This window comes from Entelurus aequoreus, linkage group LG24 (genome assembly GCF_033978785.1).
Source record: "Entelurus aequoreus isolate RoL-2023_Sb linkage group LG24, RoL_Eaeq_v1.1, whole genome shotgun sequence".
NCBI classification, from domain to species: Eukaryota; Metazoa; Chordata; class Actinopteri; order Syngnathiformes; family Syngnathidae; genus Entelurus; species Entelurus aequoreus.
Window position 1 is genome coordinate 2999954 of NC_084754.1, and position 14935 is coordinate 3014888.

Sequence of the window (14935 nt, forward strand, 5' to 3'; positions counted from 1 at the left end):
AAATTGTTTGGGTGACCCCAAACTTTTGAACGGTAGTGTACATACACACACATTACAGGCCAAAAGTTTGGACACACCTTCTCATTCAATGTGTTTTCTTTATTTCCATGACTATTTACATTGTAGATTGTCACTGAAGGCATCGAAACTATGTGGAGTTATGTACTTAACTAAAAAAGGTGAAATAACTGAAAACATGTTTTATATTCTCGTTTCTTCAAAATAGCCACCCTTTGCTCTGATTACCTCTTGGCACTCTCTCCATGAGCTTCAAGCACACCTGTGAAGTGAAAACCATTTCACCTCTTGAAGCTCATGGAGAGAATGCCAAGAGTGTGCAAAGCAGTAATCAGAGCAAAGGGTGGCTATTTTGAAGAAACTAGAATATAAAACATGTTTTCAGTTATTTCACCTTTTTTTGTTAAGCACATAACTCCACATGTGTTCATTCATAGTTTTGATGCCTTCAGTGACAATCTACAATGTAAATAGTCATGAAAATAAAGAAAACACATTGAATGAGAAGGTGTGTCCAAACTTTTGGCCTGTACTGTATGTGTGTGTGTGTGTGTGTGTGTGTGTGTGTGTGTGTGTGTGTGTGTGTGTGTGTGTGTGTGTGTGTGTGTGTGTGTGTGTGTGTGTGTGTGTGTGTGTGTGTGTGTGTGTGTGTGTGTGTGTGTGTGTGTGTGTGTGTGTGTGTGTGTGTGTGTGTGTGTGTGTGTGTGTGTGTGTGTGTGTGTGAAAGTGAAAGTGAAAGTGAAAGTGCAAGCCGTCAAGCTAGGACAATGTCCTCTATTTACTTTCACCTGTGATGAAGATACATCTTCACACCATCTTTCCTTCCACATCTTTCCTACTCGTTTCTACTTTTGGACTTCAACCACATGTCATCTGCAGCATTGCTCTAATTCCGACCTGTCCATGAACTGCTCAATGCTGCTCCGCGGTACAAACCAGTACAGTACGCACAAATGCCAAATCTGATTGGAAATAGTCATGGAAACTCTTGTTGCCAGCTGGACTGACTGTGAACCCATGCTAAAGCAAACCTTTGTTTTTTTGTTTCTTTCCACTGACCAAAGAGAGACAGAAACACAAAACCTTGTTCTTAGTTTTCTTTGTTCCTAATACACCTGATTCCACGCAGATTAAAATGTCTGTATGGCTTTAAAGTTAAGATCTACTCAACTCTCTTCTGAAAGAAAATGCAACAGAGTAAGTAACATTTTGTCAATTGCACAACTTTGACGTGGCTCTCCATCAGAAAGGTTAAGCAATGAGTTATTTCTTGTGTTTAGCCATTTAAAAATGTTTGTTTCAAATAATAATTCACAGGAGAAGATTCAATCCTATATAATAGTTTTGCAGACAGCAAGCATCAGAAAACACTTAAAGGGCAACTGCATTTTGTTGGAATTTTGCCTATCATTTACAATCCTTTGTGAGACAAGAACATGTTTTTTTGTTTTTTCTAATTCACACATTCATAATTACATGTAATATTTACGTATTTTGGTCATTTTAAGCAATATGTTTTCATTGAGCGCTTTATAACCAATCAATCAGTCAGTTTATTTATATAGCCCTTAATCACGAGTGTCTCAAAGGGCTGCACAAGCCACAACGACATCCTCGGCTCAGATCCCACATCAGGGCAAGGAAAAACTCAACCCAGTGGGCACAATGAGAAACCTTGGAGAGGACCGCAGATGTGGGGACCCCTCCCGGGTGACCGGTCCAATGGATATCGAGTGGATCTAGTTAATAGTGAGAGAGTCCAGTCCATAGTGGATCTAGTTAATAGTGAGAGAGTCCAGTCCATAGTGGATCTAGTTAATAGTGAGAGAGTCCAGTCCATAGTGGATCTAGTTAATAGTGAGAGAGTCCAGTCCATAGTGGATCTAGTTAATAGTGTGAGAGTCCAGTCCATAGTGGATCTAGTTAATAGTGTGGGAGTCCAGTCCATAGTGGATCTAGTTAATAGTGTGAGAGTCCAGTCCATAGTGGATCTAGTTAATAGTGTGGGAGTCCAGTCCATAGTGGATCTAGTTAATAGTGTGAGAATCCAGTCCATAGTGGATCTAGTTAATAGTGTGAGAATCCAGTCCATAGTGGATCTAGTTAATAGTGTGGGAGTCCAGTCCATAGTGGATCTAGTTAATAGTGTGAGAATCCAGTCCATAGTGGATCTAGTTAATAGTGTGAGAATCCAGTCCATAGTGGATCTAGTTAATAGTGTGGGAGTCCAGTCCATAGTGGATCTAGTTAATAGTGTGAGAATCCAGTCCATAGTAGATCTAGTTAATAGTGTGAGAGTCCAGTCCATAATAGATCTAGTTAATAGTGTGAGAGTCCAGTCCATAGTAGATCTAGTTAATAGTGTGAGAGTCCAGTCCATAGTGAATCTAGTTAATAGTGTGAGAGTCCAGTTCATAGTGGATCTAGTTAATAGTGTGAGAGTCCAGTCCATAGTGGATCTAGTTAATAGTGTGAGAATCCAGTCCATAGTGGATCTAGTTAATAGTGTGAGAGTCCAGTCCATAGTAGATCTAGTTAATGGTGTGAGAGTCTAGTCCATAGTAGATCTAGTTAATAGTGTGGGAGTCCAGTCCATAGTAGATCTAGTTAATAGTGTGAGAGTCTAGTCCATAGTAGCTCTAGTTAATAGTGTGGGAGTCCAGTCCATAGTGGATCTAGTTAATAGTGTGGGAGTCCAGTCCATAGTGGATCTAGTTAATAGTGTGAGAATCCAGTCCATAGTAGATCTAGTTAATAGTGTGAGAGTCCAGTCCATAATAGATCTAGTTAATAGTGTGAGAGTCCAGTCCATAGTAGATCTAGTTAATAGTGTGAGAGTCCAGGCCATAGTGGATCTAGTTAATAGTGTGAGAGTCCAGGCCATAGTGGATCTAGTTAATAGTGTGAGAATCCAGTCCATAGTGGATGTAGTTAATAGTGTGAGAGTCCAGTCCATAGTAGATCTAGTTAATAGTGTGAGAGTCCAGTCCATAGTGGATCTAGTTAATAGTGTGAGAATCCAGTCCATAGTGGATCTAGTTAATAGTGTGAGAGTCCAGTCCATAGTGAATCTAGTTAATAGTGTGAGAGTCCAGTCCATAGTGGATGTAGTTAATAGTGTGAGAGTCCAGTTCATAGTGGATCTAGTTAATAGTGTGAGAGTCCAGTCCATAGTGGATCTAGTTAATAGTGTGAGAATCCAGTCCATAGTGGATCTAGTTAATAGTGTGAGAGTCCAGTCCATAGTAGATCTAGTTAATGGTGTGAGAGTCTAGTCCATAGTAGATCTAGTTAATAGTGTGGGAGTCCAGTCCATAGTAGATCTAGTTAATAGTGTGAGAGTCTAGTCCATAGTAGCTCTAGTTAATAGTGTGAGAGTCCAGTCCATAGTGGATCTAGTTAATAGTGAGAGAGTCCAGTCCATAGTGGATCTAGTTAATAGTGTGAGAGTCCAGTCCATAGTAGATCTAGTTAATAGTGTGAGAGTCCAGTCCATAGTGGATCTAGTTAATAGTGTGAGAGTTCAGTCCATAGTGGATCTAGTTAATAGTGTGAGAATCCAGTCCATAGTGGATCTAGTTAATAGTGTGAGAGTCCAGTCCATAGTGGATCTAGTTAATAGTGTGAGAGTCCAGGCCATAGTGGATCTAGTTAATAGTGTGAGAGTCCAGGCCATAGTGGATCTAGTTAATAGTGTGAGAGTCCAGGCCATAGTGGATCTAGTTAATAGTGTGAGAATCCAGTCCATAGTGGATGTAGTTAATAGTGTGAGAGTCCAGTCCATAGTGGATCTAGTTAATAGTGTGGGAGTCCAGTCCATAGTGGATCTAGTTAATAGTGGGAGTCCAGTCCATAGTGGGGCCAGCAGGAGATCCTCTTGGGTGGAGACAGGTCAGCAGCGCAGAGACGTCTCCAACTGATGCACAGATGAGTGGTCCACCCCGGGTCCCGACTTTGAACAGCTAGCGCCTCATCTGTGGTCTCCTGATAACCTCTCCACGCAGGAGAGGGGGCGCAAAGCAGAAAAGAGACGGCAGATCAACTGGTCTAAAAGGGGGGTCTATTTGAATGTTAGAGTATACAAATGAGTTTTAAGATGGGACTTAACTGCTTCTATAAGTGGGATATATGACTGCCATTAGCTACATTGTTAGCCTCTTCTTGCTCGCTTTGGTTCGCTATTCAGACTACACACAAAATAAATATATTTTTTCATAAAGAATGTTAGTCAACATTCCAAAAACAAGTGCAGTTCCCTTTTAAGTTCATAACAGCAGAGAGTTCAACATCTGAATTTGCTTTGTTCAGAAATGACCTTTTTTTTTAGATTTGTATTTGCATTCTTATTAAACTTCATGATGACTGAGTCAAAATAACTCTAACTCATAAATTAATTAAATTACGGTTTTTGAGGTGTTGAGTCAATTCAGAATTCTCGATTCTAAGCGATTCTCGCAATATATCATTTAATATATAAATTATAATAAATAATTTTTTTAAACGGTTACAGGTTACAAAAGCTCTTTTTGGCAGCTAAAACGTGTACTGTGTTATCCAGACTATAAGTCTCACTTAAAATATTTTTTTTTTCTCAAAACTCGACCGTGCGCCTTACAACAGCTTTCAGCAAAGAATTTATTTACTCTTAAGTCAACTCTTAGCAGACTTCTTAGGAGTAATTCTAAGAAGCTTGATAAGTACGGCCCCTGGTGTTTTGTTTCGCAATATTATGCAAAAGAAAACTTCTGGTACCTGCTGATCTGTATTTGAGATCTGCATAAGTCCTGAAAAATTGCACGCGTCCGCCCTTGTAGTCCGTGCCGACACCGTAGTCGATAAGCTTCCGAATGTGAGCCCCAAAACGGCGCATCATGAAGCGACTGTCAGAAAGCGACTTGAAGATGATCTATAAAACATCATCTATGCAACATTTTGACCAAAGAACCACCATTACATGTTATGTAGACCACAAGGAAGTCTTTTACATTTAGAAAATAATAATAATAATATGACTCCTTTAATGCGCCCTATAATCTGGTGCGCCTTATATATGAAAAAAATTTTAAAATACACCATTCATCGGCAGTGGGCCTTATAATCTGATGCGCCCTATGGTCCGGAAAATACGGTAACCTGACATGTCCAGCTCCTGCTTCCTTTTCGCCCGGGACTCGAACCTGGGTCCCCCGCAGAGCCGGCCCAAGGCATAAGCGTACTAAGCGCTTGCTTAGGGCCCCGCGGCCACCAGGGGGCCCCCAAAAGCAATTAACAAAAACATTTTATTTTTTATTTAAGGACCTTAATTTAAGGTAGTTTATTTTGATTTTTTCCCCAAAAATTTTTTGCACATCGTTATGTACATTTACATAGTTTTAATATTTAGTAACTTTATATTTGTTTATAAACCGTTATGTTACCTTGTTTCTGGTAACTCTGTTCATTAATATTATTTAAGTATTTGCTTGATATTTAATTTAATTATGTTGTTTTTTGTACAATTGAATTTGTTCCTTCTTATATATATTTAAGTGATTTTATTGTTGCACTTTATTGTTTTTCTTGCACTACGAATTATTTTTGCACATTGCTGTTTCAGGTTTTTGTTACCAAAAATAATAAAGTGAATCAGAATCAGCTTTATTGTCCAGTTATGTTTAACACACATGGAATTTAACTTCAGTAGACTGCGCTCTCTTTGTACAAAGTAAACATTAAATATGAACAATGAACTAAAAATATAAACTAGTAATTAAAGACTAATATGTACAAGACTGATGAGACAAGATGACACTTTTACTGTAAATACAAAGCTTTATCACTTGGACTGTTCGACCCCAGGCCACGCTTGTAGCTGAATGTTTTCTACATTTTAAGATTAGGAACCATATGTGGCACTCTGGACATCATTCGTTCATTCATTGGTATTATTTATGTTCTTAACTGGGCCACCCCCATATCTTTATAAATGACATGTCATTTGTAAAGACATGCCAGGCTGACAATAGAATACTGCCAGAGCCGCAATGACTTTATAGTAGGTGTGTGAATGATCAACAATCAATATTATTGGCAGAAATAGAGGGCCCCAAAATCAAATTTTGCTTAGGGCCCCATGGAGGCTTGGTCCCCCGAATGAGAGTCGAGCTAAAAGCCCGGATTGTAAACATGGTGTCCAGCGCAAGATCTTATAAAGAGTTTGGGTGTGAGGTTTAACAACGTACACGTTACATATGACGTACTGTATATACTGGCCTAAAAAAACGTTTTTTAAAAATCGTTTCTTGAAAATGTCAAATCTGATTGAAATAAATAGGAGTCGGGATTCGGATGTGAATCTTTTTTTTCCCCCCAGCACCCCTAATGATGGACGTAACTTCCTTTCTGTTACAAGAGATCAAATGTGTGTTTTTGAGGGAAGCCTATACGTGTATATATACACACCACAGAAGTAACACTGGTAGACCATAATCAAAATACCGTATTTTTCTGACTATAAGTCGCAGTTTTTTTCATAGTTTGGCCGGGGGTGCGACTTATACTCAGGAGCGACTTATGTGTGAAATTATTTACACATTAGCGTAAAATATCAAATAATATTATTTAGCTCATTCACGTAAGAGACTAGACGTATAAGATTTCATGGGATTTAGCGATTAGGAGCATACTTGCCAACCTTGAGACCTCCAATATCGGGACGCGGGGGGTAGGGGGGTCGGGGGCGTGGTTATTTACAGCTAGAATTCACCAACTCGAGTATTTCATATATATTTCTTATATATATATATATATATATATATATATATATATATATATATATATATATATATATATATATGTATATATGTAATACTTGACTTTCAGTGAGTTCTAGCTATATATATATATATATATATATATATATATATATATATATATATATATATATATATATATATATATATATATATATATATATATATATATATATATATATATATGTATATATATGTATATATATATATATATATATATATATATATATATATATATATATATATATATATATATATATGTCTTAATTAGATTATCCAAAAAATAGTGCTCGATACCGTGGTAGAGCGTAATATGTATGTGTGGGGAAAAAATCACAAGACTATTTCATCTCTACAGGCCTGTTTCATGAGGGGTTTTCCTCAATCCTCAGGAGATTTTAATGGAAGCATTCACATACCATGGTTTATATAGGGCACAGAACGGCCTGCCTGTACCCACCCGCTCTGTGCCCTATATAAACCATGGTATGTGAATGCTTCCATTAAAATCTCCTGAGGATTGAGGAAAACCCCTCATGAAACAGGCCTGTAGAGATGAAATAGTCTTGTGATTTTTTTCCCACACATATATATATATATATATATATATATATATATATATATATATATATATATATATATATATATATATATATATATATATATATATTAATTTTATTTACATAGAAAGAAAAAAAAATACTTGAATTTCAGTGTTCCGTTGGCTATCCATTAGATGGCAGTATTGTCCTGTTTAACTTCTCCGTTCATTGGGCAGGCAAGCTGTTTATAATGTGGGAAAGCGGACGTGAGAACAGGCTGTCCCCACTCAGTCTCAGGTCCGCATTGAGCTGGAGGGGGCGTGGCCTCCAGCTCCGGCTGAATACCGGGAGTTTGTCGGGAGAGGCGCTGAATACCGGGATTCTCCCGCTAAAAACGGGAGGGTTGGCAAGTATGATTAGGAGTGACAGATTGTTTGGTAAACGTATAGCATGTTCTATATGTTATAGTTATTTGAATGACTCTTACCATAATATGTTACGTTAACATACCAGTTGGTTATTTATGCCTCATATAACGTACACTTATTCAGCCTGTTGTTCACTATTCTTTATTTATTTTAAATTGCCTTTCAAATGTCTATTCTTGGTGTTGGGTCTTATCAAATACATTTCCCCAAAAAATGCGACTTATACTCCAGTGCGACTTGTATTTTTTTTCCTTCTTTATTATGCATTTTCGGCCGGTGCGACTTATACTCCGAAAAATACTGTACATTTTTTACAGTATTTACATTTTATGAAATACTACTTTATACTTTACTCCCTCGCCAGTCACTCCTACTGTATACTGTAAAAACACCTCTTGTAATCTGACCTTTTATTTATTTTTCCACAGCATCACATCCTATCAGACGCTCCCTAGAAACATGCCAAACCATCGGATGCCCTACGGGCCTCATTTGGGAGATGGTTACCGCAGCATGCCCAGAAATAGCATGGCACAGCGGGACAGCATCTGCAGTATCTCACCCTCGTTGTACGAGCAAGTCCTGGGTCCTCCGATGGCTGAGAAGCGCCGCTCCATGCGCACCGATACCATGTGGCAGCTGTACGAGTGGCAGCAACGACAGGCCTACACCAGGCCGCCAGGGACCTACGGCCATTTGGCAAGCCCCAAAACCATGATCAACCTTTCAGAGCATGCTGCGCCAAGCTACTCCATTCCACCTTCGCCCTCGCATGGATCCCTATCTATGTACGGTGGCTACTCTCAGGCACGGTCCTACAACATGAGCAGCGCCCCGCTCGGAAATCGCTTCTCCTCTCTACCAAAGAGACATGAGTATTGACAGGCGGCAGAGGCAACCAATGCACAAGGTTAGTGGAGTACGGAATAAGGTCTTCTCCATGTAACAAAAACCTTATGATCCCTTATAACACGGGTGTCAAACTCAAGGCCCGGGGGCCAAATCTGACCCGCCACGTTATTTTATGTGGCCCGCGAAAGCCTGGAAATAATATGCGTTAATAAAATGCTTAATCTTGTCTTACTAAATATTTGTTTTTACCCTTTTGACATTAAAAATCATGTACTGCATGCAATTGCATATCTTCTAACATTCAATATTATCATGTATTCCAAAAATATTTTTTGTTAAAATAAAGATAAATACTGTACCTAAATATCTGCTTGACTTATGATTTCAAAACATATTATTAATCAAATTGTAGACTGTAAAATTGACAATAGATTTTACGGTTAAATTCCACCGACTGGGTTTTTTACCGTAAAATCAACTTTGGTACTGTTTTTTTCCCCATATACAGTAAGACACTAAAACATTAAAAAAAAAAAAAAAAAACATTAAAACAAGAAGATTTTACGGTTGAAAAAAAAACTGGCAGCTCTGTTGCTTGAATTTTACCGCTAAAAACAGTGGTAATGTTTCTCCATTCCATTCCAGGTTTTATATTTTATATGCAGTAAAAAAAAACACTGCTTTTACTGTAAAATTCTGGTGACTGAGCTGCCAGTTTTTAAAGTAAAATATAATATTTTTTTGCAGCTTATGTGGAAAAAATATATTGTTAATGTATTATATACATGTATATATATATATATATATATATATATATATATATATATATATATATATATATATATATATATATATTCACTACCGTTCAAAAGTTTGGGGTCACCCAAACAATTTAGTGGAATAGCCTTCATTTCTAAGAACAAGAATAGACTGTCGAGTTTCAGATGAAAGTTCTCTTTTTCTGGCCATTTTGAGCGTTTAATTGACCCCACAAATGTGATGCTCCAGAAACTCAATCTGCTCAAAGGGAGGTCCGTTTTGTAGCTTCTGCAACGAGCTAAACTGTTTTCAGATGTGTGAACATGATTGCACAAGGGTTTTCTAATCATCAATTAGCCTTCTGAGCCAATGAGCAAACACATTGTACCATTAGAACACTGGAGTGATAGTTGCTGGAAATGGGCCTCTATACACCTATGTAGATATTGCACCAAAAAGCAGACATTTGCAGCTAGAATAGTCATTTACCACATTAGCAATGTATAGAGTGTATTTCTTTCAAGTTAAGACTAGTTTAAAGTTATCTTCATTGAAAAGTACAGTGCTTTTCCTTCAAAAATATATATATATTAGTGGGGCGGGTCCCCCTGGGGGTTGAGTGTGACGCGTGTGACCGCAGGGAACAGGCTTCTTTTGCCGTACCAGAATATGATGAAGCGTATGTAGCACTTTGCTTCACTCTAACCACGGTGGGAGACTAGGAAAGACCGATGCGTTGTTTCCTTTAATGCAGACCTGGGCCCGTTAGGCTTTTCAATCTGGCCCGCCGGAGTAGAGCGGCCAGCATGAAATGCGGGTGTCAGGGACAGACGTGGAAGGAGGTTTTTACAACAAAGTTCTAAAGCTTAGTAATATATCACTTCGCTTGATTGTAAAATATGTGAATCAAGAGGGGGTGTGACGTTCATATGTTGTCAATATTCAGTGTTTTATCCATCATAGTTAATATTGTAAATCCCACATTCTTTATTGTCATGTACATTCTGGGTGAATAACTCATGTTGTCTTTTGTGTTTTTGGAGTGAACCAGCTCTTCAGGAAATGAATTTAAGGTTTTTTCTTGTATCATTTCCTGTCTCTTTCAGTATGTCTATCCACCCGATAGAAGGTCAATGCCCATAGGAATTCCAGTCCAGACTGTCACTGCCCAGTCTCTCCAAAGAAAAACAGTAAGTCTTAATTATTTGGTATTGCTATCTACTGTGTCTGCACTGTGTAAATAAGATACCACTGTTGTGATAAATCAAGGGTTCAAGCATGGTTTGTTAGTATTGGGGTTGTTATTAGGTTCCTCCCTCCCTTTAGTCCGCTGTGTCTGATTTTTCCGAGATGACCTTGTGACAAAATCTTAATAATCACATAATCAGACGGAAGGTTTCTTTTTGCAAGTGATCGGGTTAAGTGTGAGCTGACTTTAGTCGCTTCGCGTCAGTGAAGATTGAAAGACGCTGCCCGTCACGACTCTTAGCCAGTTCAGGAATTGACGTCAAAGTCGGTGATGGTAATGTGTGAACTGATTGGCGTCATGAATACTGAGCGGTCTCTCTGTCTTGGATGGAAGTGGGGAGTATGCATGCTGCCTACACCCTGGCTAATCTCCTAGTTGTGAACCGCATGGAAAGTCAGTCCCTGGTAGCCTTTATGCATCTGCTGTCCTCGTGTGTTTTCTCCTTCTTTCCTCTCCCACTACGCTGCCCCTGCTTGATAATGGCTGTGCGTCCCACACAACCCTCCCTCCTTTGCAGCCTGAGGAACTGACTTTGCTTCTGATAAAGCTGCGGCGGCAGCAGGCAGAGTTTAACAGTATCCGGGAGCACACTCTATCGCAGCTTACGCAACTAAACATGGACGGTGACAACCCAAAGGTTAGCCCTCACGAGGGATTCCTCCGCAGGCATGTTTGTTATTGTGTGGTGTCTACAGTTTGTCATCCATCTCCCACCTTCGTGATGCATCCTAATACAGGAAGGTTGTTTCGTAATAGGAAGCATTAGCTACACAAAATCTAATCCAACTTTAGAGCCACTCTAGTAGGGCAAGCAGTTGATTAAATTATTTCACTTCCCTAAAGAGTCTAGGCAGATGTTAGCAGGGAATGAAACTTAAAGCCATCGGCAAGCCCTACGTGGTTGTGGCCACACGTAGTATAGTTAAATCAGGATCAGGACATTTTTAAGATGTCAAAACTCAGATTTGGCTCATGTAGGTCAGCGGGGTGTGAGAGAGGGTTTGCCATCACTTCAGAGTAATTGTGCAGCCATATTAAGCTGCTGTGACACAAGCAAAGCCCAGCTGTCCTATGTAGTTGTCACTGAAGTCAAGTCTCTCCTGTCTTCTCCTTAACGGGCCCTTCTGTGACTGTCTTTGTATGTTCATGACATCAACTCAAGTAGAAAAGATGAAATAAATACACAATGTGCCTCATTTCCTGTCAATCTTCTTCTTTTTGCTGCTGATGCTAGAATGATGATCTGTCTCATCATCTCCAAAGGACTCTCTTGTATTTGGACTCACAGGTGTGGTAATGCATGGTTGCATAGCCCTTGTTTGTTAGTCCAATACAGTGGAACCCGTTTAAGTCATTGGCAAGCCTAACTTGGTTTTGGCCACATGTAATATAGTTAAATGTACACTACCGTTCAAAAGTTTGGGGTCACCCAAACAATTTAGTGGAATAGCCTTCATTTCTAAGAACAAGAATAGACTGTCGAGTTTCAGATAAAAGTTCTCTTTTTCTGGCCATTTTGAGCGTTTAATTGAGCCCACAAATGTGATGCTCCAGAAACTCAATCTGCTCAAAGGAAGGTCAGTTTTGTAGCTTCTGTAACGAGCTAAAGTGTTTTCAGATGTGTGAACATGATTGCACAAGGGTTTTCTAATCATCAATTAGCCTTCTGAGCCAATGAGCAAACACATTGTACCATTAGAACACTGGAGTGATAGTTGCTGGAAATGGGCCTCTCTACACCTATGTAGATATTGCACCAAAAACCAGACATTTGCTGCTAGAATAGTCATTTACCACATTAGCAATGTATAGAGTGTATTTCTTCAAAGTTAAGACTAGTTTAAAGTAATCTTCATTGAAAAGTACAGTGCTTTTCCTTCAAAAATAAGGACATTTCAATGTGACCCCAAACTTTTGAACGGTAGTGTAGTCAGAATCAGGACATCTTTAAGATGTCAAAACTCAGTTTTGGCTCATGTAGGTCAGCCGGTGTCAGTAGACAACATGGACGACATTTATGTCATCTGATCATAATTTAGATTACAATGTTACTGTGTACATGGACCCTGAAAAAAGAACGATCAGATTATGACATGCATTTTCATGCACCACACCTTCAAACGGAATGCTTTACTTTGACATGCGCAGAACCTAACATGAACAGAAAGGTGTGTTGCTATTTGTGCTGTGGCGTTATCTTTTTGACGAGTTTGCTCACTGCAAATGCTGGAAAAGCAGTGAAGTCTAATGTAAACAAACATGCCTTTGTGCTTGTCCCACATTATCACTTTATTTATAATTGTTCCCGTCTGTTAACTACTTTTGTTTTACCTCTCGTTTTGAAATGAAGCTGTTCTGTGATTTTTGTGTTGTGATATTAAACGGGATGCGGTGCGCCTTTATGTCACGACATTCTGTGTATCTGTCTGAGGCTAGCTGTTAGCACTTGGAGTAGCTGTAATTTCGTGAATAAAACAGCTCGTTGAGACGACAACTTGATCCCTTCTTTTATTGTTACACCGACACATGTCACTCCAGCGCATACATTTGTTTTTGCTAGTATCGTTTTTAATCAACAAACTCTGCAGCGTATAACGCTACGTCTGCACATGTTGAATGGGGGGAGACAGCAGCAAGTCGATCGCTTCATTCAAAGACTACTACATTTAGTCCTCGCTCCACCACCAGTAAAGCTGACATCAAAGACATGCGCAGTAAGGATAATTTCAACCCGAATTTCCGAAGATGTGTTTTCAAGCACTACAATCCAAATGACTTTCGGCATAAACCACCCGTCTCGATCGGAATAACATTTTGCTCCGTGTGCGATCGGGTCAGAATATGCCGAATGACGTGTTTACATAAAGCATTTTTATTCCGGTTAGGGTTTTCATCCTATTAAATGTGCACATAGCTATAGTCAACTCAAATCCCAGCCTTCATGTTCTTCTTATAACTAAAAATCCTGCTTAAAACCACGTCAACATAAATGGCAAACTGCTTTAAAATGACAGATCAAACGGGGCATTTCTATCAAAATTTGATCCGTTTATGTAGACGTGCTGTATTAGTTGGCGTCTCCGAAGACAATGGTGTATCTGCGGGAGGTCTTCTGACATTTGCTGCAAGTGTAGACGACTGCACCTGTGACATTTGTTCTATGTCGTGTTGTTGAAATTATCATCATAAGCCAGGGGTCACCAACCTTTTTAAAACCAAGAGCTACTTCTTGGGTCCTGATTATAGCGAAGGGCTACCAGTTTGATACACACTTAAATAAATTGCCAGAAATAGCCAATTTGCTCAATTTACCTTTAACTCTATGTTATTTTTAATAATTAATGATGTTTATCTTTGTGGAAACACTGATCCTCTTAATGATTTCTCACAATAAACATATATAGAAACAGATAAATATCAATATGCAACACTTTATTTTTATATTTTCTCCAAGTGCACATTTTTCAAATTGAACATTTTCAAATGATCACTTCTAAGACAGTCTTGTGAAATCACAATATCCCATTTTAACTAGCTAGCCACTAACATTTTTTTAACAAATCATGAATTACTTTGCACCATGTTTGTACAAATAATAACTCATGTAAAATACAAAAGTCAACTCTCAAATTTTTAAATAAATCATGTCACACTTTGAACTGGACACCAAATCTGTTATCTGTTTCTTTGCCAGTTAGTGAAGACCAAGTCTTTAAAATATTTTCTTGGATTTTCAAATTCTATTTGAGTTTTGTCTCTCTTAGAATTAAAAATGCCGAGCAAAGCGAGACCAGCTTGCTAGTAAATAAATAAAATTTAAAAAATAGAGGCAGCTCACTGGTAAGTGCTGCTATTTGAGCTATTTTTAGAACAGGCCAGCGGGCTACTCATCTGGTCCTTACGGGCTACCTGGTGCCCGCGGGCACCGCGTTGGTGACCCCTGTCATAAGCTGTGTTAAAACAGCAACATAACTACTACCGAGTTACACAGCATTAAAACCTGCATGCAGGGATCCCCTGTTCAGTGTAAAGTAAGCTTCAGAATAAAAGCATGCCAACATTGACCTGGGTTTTACCACAGGAACTAAGAAAATGCACCCATGTTTTTATATTTTCTATTGTTAGCCACTGGAAGAATGCTTTGCACATGTATGGAAGCTTAACTGTTAGGAGTATCAAATATTATAGTAAAACACAAGAATCAACGTAGAAATATAAGCAAATTGATGGAAACATACTGCTTTTGGTTAAAAAAAATCTTTAAAAATTGCCCATTCTTCATATGTCTCTGGCAAA

At 38.7% G+C, this 14935-nt stretch overlaps 1 protein-coding gene across 1 annotated transcript in view; it reads left to right on the forward strand.

Annotated features, from left to right (window-relative positions):
• The window catches only part of LOC133641693 (pleckstrin homology domain-containing family A member 5-like), a 283765-nt gene that overhangs the window by 222447 nt on the left and 46383 nt on the right, over positions 1 to 14935 (forward strand). Inside the window, 3 exon segments of the mRNA XM_062035630.1 lie at positions 8208 to 8613; positions 8615 to 8689; positions 10497 to 10580. Of these exon segments, the coding sequence (XP_061891614.1) occupies positions 8208 to 8613; positions 8615 to 8689; positions 10497 to 10580 (565 nt within the window).